The 19,887-nt window shown below is 40.3% G+C and overlaps 1 protein-coding gene across 1 annotated transcript in view; it reads left to right on the top strand.

Annotated features, from left to right (window-relative positions):
• The first annotated feature begins 311 nt into the window (after positions 1-311).
• The window catches only part of lgr4 (leucine-rich repeat containing G protein-coupled receptor 4), a 28,417-nt gene continuing 8,841 nt past the window's right edge, over positions 312-19,887 (top strand). The window contains exons 1-7 of the mRNA XM_054613019.1: positions 312-1,166; positions 8,369-8,440; positions 13,098-13,169; positions 14,135-14,206; positions 16,755-16,970; positions 18,410-18,481; positions 19,789-19,857. Of these exons, the coding sequence (XP_054468994.1) occupies positions 985-1,166; positions 8,369-8,440; positions 13,098-13,169; positions 14,135-14,206; positions 16,755-16,970; positions 18,410-18,481; positions 19,789-19,857 (755 nt within the window). The 5' untranslated portion in view covers positions 312-984. The remainder of the gene's footprint in view (positions 1,167-8,368; positions 8,441-13,097; positions 13,170-14,134; positions 14,207-16,754; positions 16,971-18,409; positions 18,482-19,788; positions 19,858-19,887) is intronic.

Below are 19,887 nucleotides of genomic sequence, written 5' to 3'. Positions count from 1 at the left end.
AAGTTTGAATGCATAACTTTTTATGATTAGAGGGTATCTTTTACAAGACAGTATTGCTACTATGGCTTGGTAAAATAACTCATTTCACATCTGTTTTTTTTCACAGTGCAGTATTGGTACTTCTACTTAGGTAACGGATCTGAACCTCATTTCTTCCACCACTGTTCTAACTTTTAAAACCTGACAAATACGTGGTTATGAAATAATAAATGTAGCACAGGGGCCCTCCATACTAGTGTTTACCTGACACCCCCCCCCCGCCCCTTTAGCTGTGCCTCTGACGTGGTGGTGCAGGTCTGAGTGCTGCACAGGCCGGGCCCAGTGCTGCAGGTTGTCCGGTAGGGTGCCCGCCGAGCTACGAGCATGCTGTTGATGTCAGGAGCAGAGGAGGGGAACGTGAGCAATAGCTGAAAACTGTCGGTGCTCCTCTGCAAGGAAACGACCCGCGGTCACCCGGCATGTTGAGCTGAACGTCTCCACCGACGCATAAGCAGGCACCGCTCCTTGTTGTTGGTGTTTTTTTTATTTTTTTATTTGGGGTGGTGGTTATTTAATGGGACAACGAAAACGCAAAAAAACGCAAGGTAGGCTACCGCTCCTGTCGCCAGCTCTGCTACTTTACTTCCATGGACTAATACGACGCACACACACATACACACATACACACACACACACACACACACACACACAGGGGGGAAATGTTTCACAGTAAGGTAAAGCACCCGAGGACAACGCGTGGCTCGTGGAGGTTTTGGGTCGGGCTCGTGAGTGCATGAAGCGCTCGGACCTTGTGTTGTTTTGAAGGAGGAAAAAAAAAAAGGCTTCATCTCTGCATGCATCGACCGACCACATGAGAAGTCGACGTCCGGAATAAATTAAACCACAAAGAAAAGGCCTCCCCCCCCTTCTCTCTGTTGTGTGTGTGTGTTTTTTTTTTTTTTTTTTTTTTGCGTCGCTTTCACCTTTTGAACAGAAGAGGAGAAAATGCGTGTGGATTTGTTCTGGGTATGTTTGTGGTGTTTCCTCCGTCCTGCTGCCGCCGGTCAAGGGCAGTCGACGGCTGTTTGTTCGCCCTCATGCAGCTGCGATGAAGATGGGGGTGCAGACTGCTCCGGGAGAGGGCTGACCACCGTCCCGACAGGGCTCAGTGCTTTCACCTACTACCTGTAAGTACTAAAGCAACATTTCCCTGTGAAATGCAAACTCAAAACATGCCTGTGCCTCACCGTAAAGGCCTGTGTTTACAAGTGAGTAATGTTCATTCAACACCATGCGTTAAACTTTCCATGTCCTTATCAAGATGTGGAGAAGAGTCTTAAGGGGTTTATATCATTATATTATTCATGTGCTGTGACCCTCAGAGGTCAGTTAAACCATCCACAGTTATAAACTTGTCACCAACTTTCAATTGCAGCCAAAAAGTTAGTCCTTCTCTGAAACAACATTAAATCAGCTTACAGTTCCTACTCGTGTTGTAATGTAGGACTGCCACTGATAATTATGTACATTTATCAGTGAATCAATCGATGATTAAAGAGCTGAAATAACCTGTGGATTCATTAAAATCTACGGAAAACACACCCTGCAGCTCTTTTGATAATCAATGTCATTTTTAAATCAGAAGTGAGTAACATTTTCTCATTTTTGAATATCAAACATGTAGAGTTGATTCTTTATCATAAACTGCTAAACTGAATATTTCCAGGTTGTGGACCAAATTACAATGGTTACATGTTGCACTACTTTTTGTAGTTTGGCTGATGATGTTTAGGCTGAACAATCGTATGAGATCATGAGAATAATTGTTAGTTGTTGCATTTAGTCTTGAAAATGACATGCTGTCTACATATTACATTTTCTTTCTCCAAAAACTGTTCCAAATCAAAAGTATAATACATTTGCAATCATATAAAACGTTTGAGCCGCTGCTGGAACTAGTGTATGTTGAACATGAATGAGGACTAAATGATTAATCAAGAATTATAAGTGTTGATTCATTTTCAGCTTTAGACATGTTGATGATTTTCATCCCCCCATTTTATGATCAACATGATTTGGGTTAGCCCTATATGCGTCACCAGCAATCCATATGTTTCCTCAAAGTGTTATTTTTTTATCTGTTGTCCAGCAGCAGGTTGCATCTTCACAAGTATTTTAGTGATCCCCAACTCTAAGGTTTTGATTATGAAATGTCATGTGCCCACCCTATTAAACTATAGTAAGGAGTTTGGAGCTCACAATCAGGGCCACATTTGGTTGAGTAATGTTTAAATCAAATTAATTAGGAGGGTCATTATCACATTCTCACCACAAGTCTGATTAATAGTTTAACTTCTGTTCATGTAAGGGCACACATTCTTTTTTATAAAAAAGTGAAGCACATGTGCACCAGGTAGGTCAGATCTTTATGGGCTGGTGCAGATACAGTTGATGATTGCCCCATGAAGAAACTCCTCAGTTTGTTTCACAACCTCTGGGTTAATCATAAACCAAAGTAACCACCTTGGCAACAGCATTCAAAACAGCAATCTATTGTGGCATTTTGTTATTACTATTCTCCCTCAAAAACAAATAGAAGAAGTTATGACTTTAAGATTACAAAGGCAACCACTCATCCATTTGAAATGTGTTATTTGGTTAAGAAATTAACCTGTGTTTCACTGTCGCCTTGCATTAAAGTTTTAAGGTTTGTTATTGTTTGTAGAAACCTCTGTGCTGTTTTGCCACATTTTTAACAAGAACCCAGAACCAATATGTTGTGCAACTTCAACCATTGGTAGGAAAGTGTTGGTTTAAGTAAACAGAGGTAGTGGATTCATATTCCAGGCTCTCATGACACGTCCCACTAGGGTCTACTTATTACAGCTGAGACTCTAAGCATACTTTTTCCTTATTATGGGCAGTCTGACATCTCGATCTCTTCCAAATTATGTCATAGCCCTTACTGATAGTCCGCTGGCTTATTTTATGCCAAATTAGAAAGCAATTTCTTGTTTCAAGATTGTGCTATGTTCTTGTCTGTGGCATATTTTAAGCATTAAACTGCCTCATATGTTCACTTCGACCTCTTAAAAGTATGTGAAAGGTTGTTTGTCCCTCTCTCTGTCCTACTCTCATTTGTTCTCCTGGTCTCTTGAACTTAAGTTGTCCTCTCCCACTCCCTTCGTCTTTTGTATGTGGAGCACTGGGGTGAGGGATCATGATGGATTAGTGAGACGTATTGCAGCTGCAAGGGCTCCTTCTCTCAGGGCTAATGGACCCACAATGGTCTGCTGATGTGTAAAGGAAAAAAATTCCTATAAGAGAGTTTTGTCATTACAACATTTGAACTGAACTTGTACAAGTTTGTTTGCAATGGTCATGTCTTTACAGTCAGTTTGATGGCTAAGAGGCACTGAGGGAAGAAAAATAAAGTCTAGTCAGTGCCAACAACCGGAAGGAAGGTGTAAATTTTGTAAGTGTCGCACTGCCCAGAGGTCAAGAAGTACGCAATACAAGGACAAATATTTTAAACGATCGCTATTGTTTCCTCACTACTGTTGATTTCTACCTAAATCATATGACGACGTTGGATTGGACTCTCACCTACAGCCCACAGGGACTTGAGTTTTGGCATTTGTAATGGAAACAGCCCTGTCACAGAAAAGCAGATGAGAGTAAGAGAGGAGGCCCCTCAGCCAGTCACAAAGCAAACACTCCTTTAGAAGGTATGTAGCTTACCTGCCACAGAGTCTCTGCTCATGATTTTGATACAGTGTCTGCTCAAACTCTTGTGCATTTTAAGAGAGCAAGACAGGGTTGTTACAGATTGCGTCTCAGTTGTGTTAGGTCTTTTCATACCGTGAACAAGGTTGAGACTTGGGGGGGAAAAAGGAGGGGTGGCGTCAGGGGTCTTGCACTCTGCTGGTGGAGCTTGCCGGCTTCACCATTGGTGCCCTCAATCCATTTTTAACTGAATGATACTTTTGTTCTTGGTCAGCAGAGGTGAAAGGAGCCAGTCAGTGGTTCCCACTCCCAGACAGGATGACTTGTGGATGGGAGAATATTAACAGTCTCTCCCCCCCTCTGAGTCTCCAACACTGTCCTCCACTTATAGACCTATTCCCATCCCCCCATCACACAGTTTCTAACTGCTAATGGCTGCTGGTTTTCTAAATCTAATTAAAAAATAAAAATATTACCCCAAGCTGAGTTGCTTAGACATGTATCGGTTTTCAACTTAAATGGTTTGTATTGTAAATACGCCAGATGTTAAGTAGACTTAACTACCAAAGTCTTTGGACATGATTTTTTTTAACAATGACTGATTGCTTCAAAGTAAAGACTGTCATGTCTTGTGGGACTCCAAAGACGGATAAGTGGGAGAGGATGTACGTGTTTTGAAAATGATGGCCAGATGCTTGGAAGTTGATTTGAAACGGAAAATATTCTTTATATGCAACATTTGTATTGAGGACTTGTCATGACTATCCTACAGGTAATCCTAGGTAGCTGACATTTATTCAGGTGGACTATGAATAACTTTAGGTGTAGTATTGTCTAAAATGGAGCAGAAGGGAGAGCTGCTTATTTTACATCCCACCATTCATCCATAAAATAACTGTGCTGAACTTGAAGACTTTGCATAGTAATGCTTGTCATAGCATCGTTCCTGTTCTTCCGGTGTTACACTGAAAGGCCTGGGAGTGTGCTGCAGCAATAGTTTAATTATTGGTTACACACACCTTCGTTGATTGTATGTTTTGAGGAAATTAAGAAGCATTGCACCACTCGCCTAATGTGACACATTATTTCTGAGGTGGGATGCAGCTACTCTTGTCTTGTGGAAACAAGAAATAAGTCTAGTTTTCAATCAGTCACCAGGGCCTGATTACAAAAAAATTGAGTGTTTATACCAGAATACACAGAATTTCTAAAAAGTTAAAGAAAACTTCAATTAAAGGGAAATTGGTAAGATCTTGATTTTTGCAATACAGTATATTTTCCCAAAATGTTTAAATTGTTGACTTGGGGGAGACTGGGGAAAGCTCCTCCACATCTGGGAATCAAGTCTCACGTTCAACAAAGAGATAAATGTAAAAGTAGGAGAATTTGAGAACAAGGATTTGGGAGTTTTATTGAATCCAAACAAATATTTGCCAATTGATCTAAATTAAGTACAAATCTAAAATGAAAAATGATTGGAAGTTTTTTTTTAACATTTTTACTATATGGTGTGAGACAGTGTTAGACGGTTGAACTATACAGTAGCTACATCTTGTTTCCCCTAGGCATTAAAGTTGCCATTATGGCCAAAATGCTGGATTGTAGTTTTTCCAGACCAGAGGATCTCTGTTCCTGTGCATGTGTTTGTTTTGTCCACTCTGCTACACAGGCTTGATTTGTGAAGTGCTGCACAGATTGTTGTCCTTCTGGTGAAACCTCCAATAGGAGTCAATGAACTCTCAAGTAATGTCCCTGCAGTTTCTTCCTTCTTGGCTAAGACCTCAGTCTAACTCCTTTCCTGGCTTGGTTGGTTTGGTCAGGTGACAAGATTTATGAAAGTCTGTTTTTTGCCCCGGCGACGGCGGTGGCCGGAGGCATTCTGTTGTCTGTTTGGAGATATGTACACTATGGTTCAGTAATGCCCAAAGGTAGTATCTTCGAATTTGACACAAAGCTTAACCTGGATGCAAGGATGCAACTGATTAGATTTTAGTGGTCAAAATGAAAGATCACTGTGACCTCACGTCCGTCCCATTCTCTTGAAAGTGATATCTCAGGAATGCCTTTAGGGAATTTCTTCAAATATGGTACAAATTTCCAACTAAGGATGAAGTGATTAGAATTTTGTGCTTGACTTTTAAGGTTACTATGACCTCACAAAACACATTTTTGGTCAAAACTCAAGAATGTGTATGCTATTTATAACAAATTGCCTAATAGGACATTTTTTTGAAGTGATGACATTTTGGACAGAAATTGATGTAAACTGCAAATTGACTGATTTGCGGAGGCATACAACTGCAAGGCGGTAATTCTAGTTTGTAATTATGAAGCTTATTGTTCTCTTCAAAATAGGCTTACACAGATGCCCAACAAGCACTTTTTGTCAGAGGAGCAGCACAACACTTACACCCAGTAATTATTAGATGCAAATATTTATTAACAACTAGGCTTTTTGTAGGAGTTTGTGTAGCTATGTAGTGTTGCATATTTGTCTACTTGGTAAACACGCTGTAACTAGGCCAGGACTTGCAAGCAGCAGGTGCAACTGGCTGCAGATCTTACATTGGGTAGTAGGAGGTGTCAGACCGTAACTACAGAGATCAACGTACGCGGTTACTGCAGGGCAGAAACACAACAGATAAGATGCATTACATGTGTTTAGACTCATGAATAAAACCTCTTTATGCTCAAAAGCAGAAATATGCTAGTTAGTCTCAACAACAGATGCACAAGAACCAGTTTATGTACTGTTCATCTCATTCATTCTGAGCACTTTTATTTATAAATTGATAGTCTAATTAAAATGCGTAGTTTCAGTATATGATGACTATGTACTGTTTGAAAACCATTAAGTGTCATTGCCCCCAGGAGAACTTGAATAACACATTGTCTCCACCATTGTCCTTTTACATTTAAATGTTACATTCCAATTTATCACACTTTACATACTGTTTTAAAACTTGTGTGTATGCTGGTGCTTCAAAAAGTTTGTTCTTTAGTATTTCTGTGTTAACTGACTCGCACAGAAATTGCATTTTTGTTTTTTGACTGATAGAATATGTTCATGCTTCACCTTAGCAGCCCTGTTTTCCTTTCTCAAAGTAGCATGTCTGCTACCTCTGAGATTCTTTTTGTGCTTCCTCTCTGCTAAAATGAAGCCAAATGGCACATGGGATAGAAATTTACTGATACCTGTTTGTAGAAGCGTTTAGGCTTGTAACCATTTATCACAGCTGCATTTTTAGTGTCCCCTTCAATCTATCTGAGCCAGGACAGGCCAGGACCTTGATGAGTAAAGCAGCCAGACACAGAGGGAGGGAGGAAGTGTGATAGAGTCATGCAGGCCTCCTGTACTCCCCAGCCCTGCATGTGGTTCAGACCAGTCAACAGTCTGCGGAAGATTTAGTTAAACGGTTTAAAATGTGGTTTGGGATGCATCCTCCTGACCACCAGTGGTGGCAGATCTGCAGCAGTGGTTGCAAAGCACCACCATAGATGTTGTCTGGGTAGAAAAGAACCATAAGGAGTGGGTGGATGTTGATGGAAGTTTTGTTGTAGCTGCACAGTCTGTATGGTAATTGGATAACCAGGTAAGTGGAGATGGAACACAGGTCGCAGGGATGATGAGGGTTCTGTCAGGGCCCGCCTTTTAAGGCTTCTGTGTGTGTGTGTAATTGGGACTGCAGCGGAAGGGCAATATGATCCTTGTAGGATTCAGGGGCCCACACACAAGGTCCTAGAGAGATCTGGCAGTGAAATTCAAGATGGCCAGTTGGAGAGTGTAAGGGGGGCAGGGGGCTGCTTCATTTGTGAATCCCGTATGTTTTTTTAGTCTTGATATGTCCCGTCTCTTCACATATGGAGGCGGGGTGGGGGCAGGTTAGTGGATTCCTAATCAGATTAGGGATCCAGAGCTGAGTTTGCTCTCACTGGTCCTCTCAGTTGACCTAAGACAGCCTTTTGTCCTCTCTTTTAATGGGGCAGTCCCTTACTTCACACATTTAACATATTTCCAGTAGCAAATACATGTCTTTTTTTGAATTATTATAAAAATAAAACACTCAACTCATATTAGCTTTGTGGGTAAGCAAATCAAGTCCTGTGTGCATATTTTTCATGCTGCTACATGCCTATCTTTACTTGAAAGTTGGTTTGAAAAATGAAGATCCCTGGGGCTAAAGAGAAGGGATTTTTCAAGGAACTCATGCAGGCACACATAAAAGACTTAAAACTGCCATAAGGGATAGGTGACATAACTACCTTATTGGTTGTCTGTATTATGTTTTGCGACCAAAACCTTATTATGTTAATATCTTAACTGTATCATGTATGCAATAGTTAAGTTGATGAAGTAAGGACTCTTTCACGCTTTTGAAAACCCAAGGTTTAAAAGGGCTTCACATTTACAGAAGCAAGGCAATACAAATAATTGAAATAGCAAAATGGTTAAAAAAGTAAGAATAAAATCGGGTTCAATGAAGTACCAATGAAAAACCTTTTGAGAACAAAGTGAACTAAAGTGATCTGATGTTGGAAACGGCTTGAAAAAGACAAAATGTTTTTTTTAATCAAAATATAAACAAGGTTAACAAACTGATTTAAAGATATGAATGTATTCAGAGATTTTTCTGTTTTACTAAATGATTATTTGTTTCCACAGTGACCTGAGCATGAACAACATCACTGAGCTTCCAGCATTTGTATTCAAGAACTTCCCCTATCTGGAAGAACTGTGAGTACATGCCCCGTTTTACCTCTTGCTAATGATGTATTTACTCTGTACAATGTTGACATGGGGGCTTATGATATGCACCTGGGTATTTGAGTTTGTGCTGCAAAACACACAGTATAGGTGCACAACATGCCCTTCTTCTCAGCTGGAGAAGATAAGCGCAGCATTACGTGAGGCGACCAATCACTCAGCCATTCATGAGTTGAACAAGGGCGGTTACAAAAGGTGCAGTAAAGCTCAATTAAAAAGGTGAGGTGAGACAACATGTATTGAAGCCTCGGTCACGTGACATCCTGTGTGGATTTTTGCTTTTAAGGGATTATCAGGGTGGCAACAGAACATCTGTGCTCTGGGGCTTTGTTGAGTGGCGTACATCTAATCTTAGTGGGTGCTTGTTATTTCTTTACTCTTAAAACATGCCGCTGTCTGGGCCGGAGCTGCTGGGAGTCTGGGAGATAAAATCTGTCTACCTGATATCAGGTAACATGCAGCCCTGGGAAAGCTAAATGACCAGTGAGTGACCAAACTCCAGCGGTTCCAGCTCCATTTGGTCTTTTGCCGCAGTGTGCTTTTTCAGCTCTCGTTTATCTTTCAGCCATCCCGGTCTTCACCCTCTTCTATTCGACATTTCAATCTGCTTTGTTGAAAGGCAATTTACTTTTCATCGTATGTGGAGGAATGCAAGGCAGGAAGGAAAAGGGCAAAACAATGGTTTCCATGGCAACATGGCTGAAAAAAAAACCCACCCAGTCTCGCTACTACTCCTTCCTCGTCTTAGGTCATCATAATGGTTGGACTGTCGTTGGGGTGTCATTGATTGATATAAACCCTCCGTTCATATGTGTGTTTGTTTAACCTTTTTTTTCTGGGAAAAAATCTGCAGGCTTGTCTCACTGAACTTTGGTAGATGACTTTCTCGCTCCAGGGCTGCAGCAATGTCAGTGAACCAGAGCATGGGCCCTGAGGGCAAAGACGAGGAGAGAAAGAGTTGACATGGAAAGAGATCCGGGAGAGAAAAGAGAGTGGGACGTCCTCATACAGGACAGGAGCAGAGACGAGGGAGGAATATTCCCTCCTTCGTAGTCACGCAATCTCCTCCGCTCTCTTTCTTTCTTGCCAAAGGCATCACAAAGCTCTGCAGACGTGATGACAGATATTCTCTGTCTCCTTTGCAGTTTGTTTATAGTCTTGAAATAACCTGTGACCGATAGGCTCACTATATGTCTTCAGCAAATTGTGGCAATGACATCTGTGCTCAGATATGCGGCATTTTGTTGACGGAATGATTTAAAGTGTGTTATTATTGTTATTTGAGAAGTGATTTTAAAAGTGTGTGTGTGTGTGTGTGTGTGTGTGTGTGTGTGTGTGTGTGTGTGTGTGTGTGTGTGTGTGTGTGTGTGTGTGTGTGTGTGTGTGTGTGTGTGTGTGTGTGTGTGTGTGTGTGTGTGTGTGTGTGTCTGTATGAATCTGACTGAAAGATTTGCTGTAAAATTCATATCAATATAATATATCCTTAACCTTAATAACAATAATGTCACAATGACTATGTGTAAATACGGCAGGGCATGCCATCCTATTTGATGTTTGCTCACATCTGATATGTTTGTCCTGATCAATAATAGTTTGATCAGTTGAAGAGGAACTCTACCCTAGTGTTTTTGGCAGAACACATATTTTGTGTTATAATTTATATAATTTTGTGTTTGTTTTATTTGCTCAAAATAAGCTTGTACGTGTCTGCTTGGGATTTAAAGTTTGTTTAAAATTTATTTTCGCCTTTCCTAACTGGACGTTATTGGCAAGACTCTGAGGTCATTTTCATACGTTGAACTGTCGTGCATGAAAGAGATTTATTCCTCTGCAGTGGCAGTAAACGCAACACAAGGGTTACCCGATTACTGTGCTGTATCAGAACTAAACAGGAAATTAAGGGCAGGTACAGACAATATGGTTAACATGATAAACAGCAGGGCCACAGCTATGCACTGAGGGTCCCCCACAGTAACACACACCATAGTGCGTCCCATAAAAGGGCCACTAGCTCAGATACAAAACAAAGGAGTACACACTCACAGTGACTCTCAAAGGACCCTAAATGTGCTTCTAGTGATTGTCAAAACTCCACCAAACTACCTAACCTTCCAGCAAAGAAACTGAAATATATTGTCTTAGAAATTTAAAACCCTTTGCAGTTGCATTTGGGAATAAAACACTGCTGATTTGATTAACCCAGATTACAGAAGCTCCATGGTCAGTTTACTCCACAGTTACCTTGGTGATTCGATGTTTGATTCTGAAATGCACCTTAGAAGTCGTAGTTAACCTTTACTCCCATTTATGTAAACAGACTTGAACATTTTTGACTTCTTTTAAATCACACAACAAAATACTTTAATATCTAACACACTTGTTAATCGTTTGTGCTGATGATTCAACCAGGAAAGTGTCATTCTGATCCAAGCTGTAGAAGTGCTCCAACTGTGAGTCACACTGTGGGAAAATAAATGTGACTTTTACTTCTAGAACCAGAGCGGCCTGAAATAGCTCCTCTCACTTAACAACTCTGTTACATGGTTATTGGAAATTGCTATACGAATACAAACATTTCCAACATAAACATAGGAAATTAACCCACAGGCTTATTGTCACGGCTACCTATACCAACAATGGTACAAAAAGGTGTGTACTACATGTGGGAGCCTGTCGTGGGGGAGTGGTGCTTGTTTGCCACAGTAGTTTCCCAAAAGGAAAGTAAAGTTGTGTTGTTTCAGCAAAATTTGAGGCCCAAATGCCTCTTTTTACTTGTTGGTGTTAAATTATGTGTGTCGCCCTTTACTGTGAGAGTGCACTGCAGGGCTCTTTGTGAATTGGCTATTGACAAAGGTAGACCTGTAGGAGTGGTGTTTCACAAGGAGAGGATTTAGCTTTTCCTCAACGAGATTTAGCACATTCTTCTTTCCTTGTCGGAGCCTAAGGGGACATGTACTGAATTTGTTGAAAGATGCGAGAGGAGGAGAAGCTCTTTATGTTGTGAAACCTGACAAATATCAGAATGATTTGTCAAACCATGTTTGCTTGTGGTGGTTAGCAGCTTTTGACAATGATTGCATGTTCTGGGTTGTGTGAGTTATTATGGAATTAAGTCATGTTGATTTAAGGCACATTGGTCACTGTATATTTGAAATCAACAAGAATGACAAAATATCTACGGGCAAGATTTGTGTCATTTTGTATTTGTAGGCGTCCATGTGCGTGTGACAACTTGTACTGTAATCATGTCTATAAATGCAGATTATGGTCTTGGAATAGAAAGCTGTGGATGGTTCATTGAGATCAATAGCTTGTGGCGCTCATTCTCCCGTCAAGTGACATAAAGCAATTGCAGAAAATGAGGGCGCAACAAAATGACGTGATTAAAAGAGCGCCAAACCTTAAAAGATGAAAAACACTGTAAAAAAAAAAACATGATAGGAATATGACATTTGTATATATTTTTTTATGTATACATTTCAGGAAGGTTACATTGTCCTGATTGCTCCACACAGATCAGATTTTTTTGTTTGCTGCCATTTTGAATCCCATCTGTGGACCAGAGGCTTCAGTGGACGTCTACCAATAATGGATTTAAAAAAAAAAAAAGTGGTTGTTTGTAGCAGGAAAAAGCACATAGCAGAATTAATTGGCCAGCAAAAGTGACCTTTTAAATGGACAGATATGGCCGTAGATGTATAGACTATATATATATATATATATATATATATATTATGGAAGGGAAAACTTTCATTGGTGGGCAAAATTTTTTGTTGGAGGGCTATTTGCCTACCACTGTCTCAGAGTATGCTTATGAAACGGGTCATTCACTGATTAGTTCAGTCTCATCAGGGACTCACAGCTTTGCTACAAAAATGCCTTATGGGGAAGTAGCTCTCTAATTCAGGGAAATGTGTGGCAAATGAGCAGTTTTGAATCTACATGAAGAGTATGAAGTTTTCTAACACAGACCTGAGCCTTGATTCTCAGGCTCACACCAGCTCAGCAGCTCTTGTTGCAGGGAATTCGGTCTGGTCTGACTCACGTTGCAGAGTGATAAATCTGTTGCTAATCTCTCACGCCAGTATACTTGGGCTATGTGTCCCAGTCAGCCAGTCCCATGCTTATTTACACCCCTGTTTCCTATATACTTCCTGTTCCCAACAGGAAAGGGAGGTGTCCCCTCAGTCTTAAGTAATTCATGCAGAGACTGAAGAAGCTTCCCAGTGACAAATGTTACAAGGCAAAGACTGTTACAAAGCTGGACTGCTTTTGTCAGCCTCAGAGGGGTGAATCAGTTTTTCACTCTCTTTCTCTAGAGAGAGGGAGCACTGAATAGTAATGGTTGGGAGGCTCAGAAAGGGATCTAAAGAGGGGGATATCCAGGAACAGCTCTAATCTCTCGTGGGTGACGGACTAAGTGACAACAGGCCATGGCACGGACACATGTCTTTGACACCACAGGCCCCAATTTCAGCTTCAGAGCTGGAACATAATCTTACTGAGGCACAGGATATGGAGGGGGTCTTTAAACACCATGCATCGCTTTATTCAGAAATGTATCTTGTAGCTTTGAAACATCTGAGAAACATAAACATTTTACGTGTGACTCTTTCTCTCACTACAGACGACTTGCAGGGAATGACCTGTCATTCATCCACCCTGAAGCCCTGTCTGGACTGCATCAGCTCAAAGTCCTGTAAGCATGCACCCTCCCTGTCACCACCACCACCGCCGTCAAAACACACACACACACACACACACACATACACACACACACACACACACACACACACACACACACACACACACACACACACACACACACACACATACACACACACACACACACACACAATGGCTGTGACGGTGTGAAGTTTTCCAAACACTGAGGGAGAGAGTAAATATTGCAGTTTGTGGTGCTGTCAGTTATTGCCACCCTAAACATAGTCATACAATTTATATCCACCCTGGGATAGACTAAATGCCCCAACACCACCTGTGGCTGTGAAAACGCATAACACAGCATTTCATACAGTTTAAAAGTTAGTTCTGCATAATTTAGATTGGGCAGCACCCGAGTGTGCTTGCACAGACTCGAAACATATTGAACAACACACAAAGCGCTGCCCTGTTGATTCTGCAACAGGCCGAATGTTCAAAGTCCTGTTGATCTACAGGTGAGGTCTTGGTTACATGACTGAAAACACAAACACATGGAGGTATTTTATACCCTTATCATATCAAGTGATTCATTCACATTGTTACTTGTAACCACACAAGTGAAAACAAACAGGTATTTTGACTATATTCAGCTCAAACAAACCCTTTCTTTTTTTTTTTTTTTACTGCAACCATGTGAACATAAACATTTTACAGGCTTGTAGAAGTGAACATGAAGATTGGTACCTTCATAACTCAGTTTGTGTTTAAAGTGTAATGATCTGCCTGGCAACATATCAGGAATCAGGAAAACTCCATGAAGACAGTGTTTCTCAGTTTGGAGCCACATAATCAACAATAACAGTGCACAGAAAAGGCCTTCACTAAGTTCCCTTACATAGTTGGCACTGAATGTATTTGTGGATGCATATTGTCTTAAATATAAAGTGCAAGAAAGTGTTGAGTTGAGTTGAAGTCATCATTTTGCCATTTTACCTTCAGGATGCTCCAGAATAATCAGCTGAAGACTGTGCCCAGTGCAGCCCTGAAGACTCTGCTTTCTCTCCAGTCTCTGTAAGTCATTTGACACACACACACACACACACACACACACACACACACACACACACACACACACACACACACACTCGTAAATGCACGCATACACATTTTCTGCTAAAAGAACCTTTGAGTTTCAAGTGGAACTTTTTTGTCCTGCATTTACTATATTAGGGAGACACTCACTGCTGACTGGAGCCACAATGTCACACTAGCTATGTTTGTGAGTTTTATGAATGGCTGTGTTTTCTCTAGAAGTTGAAATTAATGATAAAGTTATTTTGTCTACAATTTCAGGACAGGAAGATGCGCTTCAATCATCAGTGCAGTTGTGACAGAAATGACTGCAGTGAATATACACAGTTTACTATCCATAAGTAGAATTCAAAGATGTTTGTGCCAAACATCCACATACTAGATATTAAAAGCAACAGGAGCAACATAGATTGGTTCATCAACTAATGTATCTAAACGCCTGGTGCTGAAAATCTGCTAAACAAATCGGTCCACACTGAAATGGCTCAATAACAACCGGTTTGATTGACATGACATTTTGTACAGACATTCATAGTCCTTTGAGGATAAATCCCAATGATCTACCTCTAGTTCTAGCGTCGTGCAGTTCACATTTGTGGTTTTAAGTTTGTCAATTTAGCTCAAAGCATCACTGTGCCTAAGTACGACTTTCTAAGCATGAACTTAGACTCTAAGTCTTTAAAAAATGTTGACTTCCTGGTGAATACAAAATCTCACTTTAAAATCTGTTATGATTTTAAGATAAGATAAGATAATCCTTTATTAGTCCCGCAGCGGGGAAATTTACATTTTGCTACGAATAACTTATAATTAACACCTTTGCGGCATGTCTTTAAAGTTTGGTAAAGAAGCACCAAAATTGTGTTCCAATTTCAGTTTTTCAAACTTTAACATCCATTTAGAGTGAAATTATTTTACAACACAGGTCCTAGTGGAGTCCTGGTAATGTTGAGCAAACATACAGCTTCAACTGACTATATTCTGGCAGGTAAATGTCATTCAGCAAAGTAGTTTAGTATCTAACATACAGTATGTTGCACTACTGAAGATGGCAATGGTACTAGAATAAAGACTTTACTCTTCCTCCAACTCAAGAATAACTGTTGAAATCTCAATTATTTACTCAAGACACGTTGATGTCATCCATGGGCGGTTCCACTCATATCACATACTTTACTTCTGCTGCAGTGTTTGTTGTGCACTAAGCCCAGCCATAGCCCTGTGCAAATGTAGGTCAGTCTTATTCAGCAGATCTGTTGCTAACCTTTCTCTTCTTGTGTTGGATTGTTGAGTTTTCCAGGAACTTGTGTTTTTCCATGTGTTTACTCTTAACCGTCTGCCCTCTCTCAATTTCCTGCTCAACTCGTCCTCAGTTTTTGCATTGTTTTTCTGCGACTACTGAATGTCAGTTTCATTTAGACCATGATATGTACATGTCTGTGTATTTGCCACCTCTATGAACCAATGGAGGAATTGTTCCAGCTGCAGAAACAGAAAGTCCAGCTTTTCAACTATTATCACCCCTCTATAACCCTCCCTTAGTCCCTTGCTTCCCCTCTTCTTTTTTCGGCCGCTCTTCTTTCTTTTTTAACAGATGTCTTTTCTCTGTGAGGGTTTTAAGGTCTGTAGCTGAAGTAATATGCTTTGACAGAGCCAGTACTCGGTTTGTATAAAGTTTTAGAGAGCTGAATGTCAATCAAGACTGTTTTCCTTCCAGCCCAGACACTTGAGGAATTTGGAGGGAGGGCGAGAAACTCAGTGAGGGAGGACAGCAGGAGAAAACAGGGTGGTGATGGTGTAGAGAACACTTGAGCATTCATAATACTGCTCAAATATAAAGCTCCTTTTTTACCACCAAGCTATTAACTCCTGATCAGAATTTCATCTGTTTGCAGGGTCACTGCTTTGTTGTACAATATAGTCAATGGGTAACAGTCAATATTAGATTCCCTGAATATTCACATCATGAAACTTGAGAATATTCCTTTATTGTATCATATACATTTTGTTATAAATGTTAAGTTGATATACCAGATTGACCTTCTGAGCTTCTGCTCGTCTGTGTTGAGAGGAACGGTTTTAGGTGCAAATACCATTCAGGTGAATATTTTTGGAGGTAAACAGGTTGTGACTTATGCACATCTAAATGTATTGCTGCTCATTGCATTTACATTTTTCCAAGACATTTCAATGCCCTGAAGAAGTCCAAGTGCGGTTGAAACGTTGGTGATGGATTAGAAAATAATATTTGGAGCTTGTGCAGCTTAGTGCTTTTTAACTAACTGGGTAGAGACCAAAGGTCAAACCCAGGATTATCTAAATACACCTTAATAGATGGATCTGACGATCTGCTTTCTAGTACATGGTATTTGCTGCTTTGCTTGCCATGACCATGACATGATAAATAAGACTTTCTTTGTTGTTTTATTAGCTATTTTCTAAGGCATTCATATAATATGCATGAGGTAATGTCAATACCATATGGATTTAATAGTAGAGACCTTTTCCTTGTCCATCTTTTCTGCAGTCGGCTGGATGCGAACCACATCACCGCAGTTGCTGACGACAGTTTTGAAGGCCTTCAGCAGCTGCGCCACCTCTGGTTGGATGATAACAACCTGACGGAAGTCCCAGTCACTTCCCTGAGACACCAGGCGAACCTTCAGGCTCTGACGTTGGCGCTAAATCGCATCTCGAACATACCAGACAACGCCTTCGCCAATCTTAGCAGTCTGGTTGTGCTGTAAGTGATATTAAGCTTCTGTTCTAATTGTGGTTTATAATAAAGATCTGCTCAGTAGTGTTAAAGTACACATATTTACTGTATATATGTTTCACTAGTGTTTTTGACCAGTCGGCCTTTGCCTCCATGTACAGGGTGAATAAAAAAGACAATAGTCACCAAACCACTCAGTGCAGTGAGCTGTATTTTGCATATTTTACTTCCACACTAAACAAAGCCACAAAAACTCTCAGAAGGACAAAAAAAGATTTGGACATTTACACATCATGGCTTTTGTTTAATTAAGGTATTTGCAGGGATTTAATTTAAAATGTAGAGTATTTGAGTAATAAACAGTTTTCAGAGTCATAAAAATGAACCCAGGACATTCAGGAGGACTTTGCCTGCAGTCTTCATAGACCTATACACTAAATAACTCAGCAGGAACAACCTGCTGGATTACTTTTTTAAACACGTTAATTAACTAGGTACACTGACTGGGAACATTCTTGTGTTGACTAAAACAACCTGAGGGAGTAGCTGAAGAGGTGATCGTAATTAGGTGTTCTCATCTCATCTCTCTGTCGTACTTTGTACGATCCAGTAGGGAAAGTATGACTGCACTGCTAGTTCTCTACTCTAAATTAAAGAAGCCGTTAGTTTTTCATGTTTCATATGCATTATTCTGTCACCACAAATCAATGCAAAGTACCTCTCTTTGTTTCCTGCTCTAGCTCTGAATGTATCCTCTGAGCGACTGCAAATCAGATTCCGTACACAAACATACTGTAGTATTTATTTCCACAGCTTACAGTTAATAAGTCAACAAAACGGGTAGCTACCCTGCTGTGTTTTTGCATACACTTTTGCAATGAAATATGCCATTGGGGTTTGAATGCCAACAACACTTTGAAAAAGTTGCTTGACTCCAAGCATTAATGTAAAATCAAGATAATCTTGATGTTTTATGCATGGAGGAGAGCTAAAACCTTCCATTAGAGGAACTGGTAGAACTATGTGGCACATTTCGAATCTGTGGGATTGTTCCAAACTGTTATTCATTCACAAAAACATTGACACACACACACACACACACACACACACACACACACACACACACACACACACACACACACACACACACACACACACACACACACACACACACACACACACATTGAGTGGTATTGCTGCAGGGTTAGCGTAAACACGTCAGGGTAAACAGGAAGAAAAGACCTTGAACCTATTAGGCAAGGATAGCCTTCTGCATATACACATACAGTCGAGACACCTGATTCACAAATCCCCCTAGCATTCAGAGGTTATTTGTGGAACCTCTCACCAAAGCTGCAAAACAAGACTGAAATAAAACCCATTATGAATGTGATAGATTGCTTCAAATCTGTCATGGTATGACAATCTCACAGATGTGTGTGTAAAACTGCTTTTTACTTTTATAGACATCTTCATAACAACAGAATTAAGAAGATAGGAGACACCTGTTTTTCTGGACTCGTGAACCTGGAGACACTGTGAGTGCACAGTCATACAGTAGTTAATGTGTGTGTGTGTCTGTGTGTGTGTATCAGTCTGAGTGTTTGCACTTGTGTTTGCGTGTGCTAACCGCTCCCCCACCCACCCCTGCTCCGGTCCTTCAGACATCATTGTATCCACTTCCTCCTTTAATTGCTCTAGGATAAATAGAGCAAAGTACATGATGCTTATCAACTCTGCCCTCCCACTGTTCACTTCCTTCTGCCACGCAGCCATGAAAAATCTTTAAGTGACGGCCTTACCTAATGGCAAACAGCTACTGTACAACACTCAGGCCTTTATAGGCAACTAGGGATGTCTTCTTACTTCCCTGTATCCAAATCTCATACATTTAAAATGAAATCTCTGCTTAGGCTGATCAAGTCTCTACATTTTGCTATATAATAACACAGCACAGTGGACACTTGGACACTCGAAGGCCTATATTAAAATTAGTAAAGGCGGTTTTATGCAGTGGCTCCCGATGGTGTTTTATAGCCTCTAGTGTTCTGTTGTGTTTTATAAATATATGAGGAGAGAGGAGGTTGAGCTGCTGTGACAGGCTTTGGAAGTACTTTGGCAGACTCTCTACATACTTAGCATGAACAACTGAAGTTCAAATGCAGTTTTACATTAACGTCAGCACTTCATAAGCGGCACCATGTAATATCAGGATAATGCATTTTTAAATTGCTGGTTTTCTGTTTATCTGCTTGGCTGCTTCATGTTGTGATGAAATGATAACCATTCATTGATTAGTTGGTCGACAGCAAATTTACATTTTTAATAATGGATTATGAATTATGGCATTTATTAGTAAAAACATTGGCATTTTTTCCGCATTCTCAAATTTGAGGATTTCGTGCTTTTCCCTTGTTTCATATCTGACGTATCTCTACCGTATATTGATTATCTTCTTGTGTTGGACAAAATAACCAGTGTGAAGATTGACTCTCAGAACTTTTTCACAATTTTGACATTTTATAATCCAACCAATTTATGAGTGAATAATAATAAAAACCCATTACCATAAAAAAATGTTTCACAAGGGATCACTCATTGCTTTACCATTGAGCATTTGTACTGGTTACTTGTGCATTGGTTATTGCTGCTTAAAGAGTAAATAAATCAGCTCCGCTAGCAAATAACAACAATGCTACTTATCCTAGTTTTTTATAGTTAGTACAGCTGTCGCATATCGAACCAGATAAGTTAACACCCCTGTTATCAATGCTTAATTGTAGATTTTTTTTGTGCAAGAGAAAAACAGCGCTGACTTCCTGCTTCTCTCTTTGTCTCATCCTAGAGATCTTAACTTCAACAACCTGGTGGTTTTTCCCAAAGCAATAGAGGCCCTGCCCAAACTGAAGGAACTGTGAGTATATTGTCCTGTTTCTTTTCTATT

Source organism: Anoplopoma fimbria, chromosome 2, assembly GCF_027596085.1.
Source record: "Anoplopoma fimbria isolate UVic2021 breed Golden Eagle Sablefish chromosome 2, Afim_UVic_2022, whole genome shotgun sequence".
Lineage (NCBI taxonomy): Eukaryota > Metazoa > Chordata > Actinopteri > Perciformes > Anoplopomatidae > Anoplopoma > Anoplopoma fimbria.
Note: the sequence above shows the minus strand (reverse complement) of the source record. Positions and strands in the feature narration are given on the sequence as shown.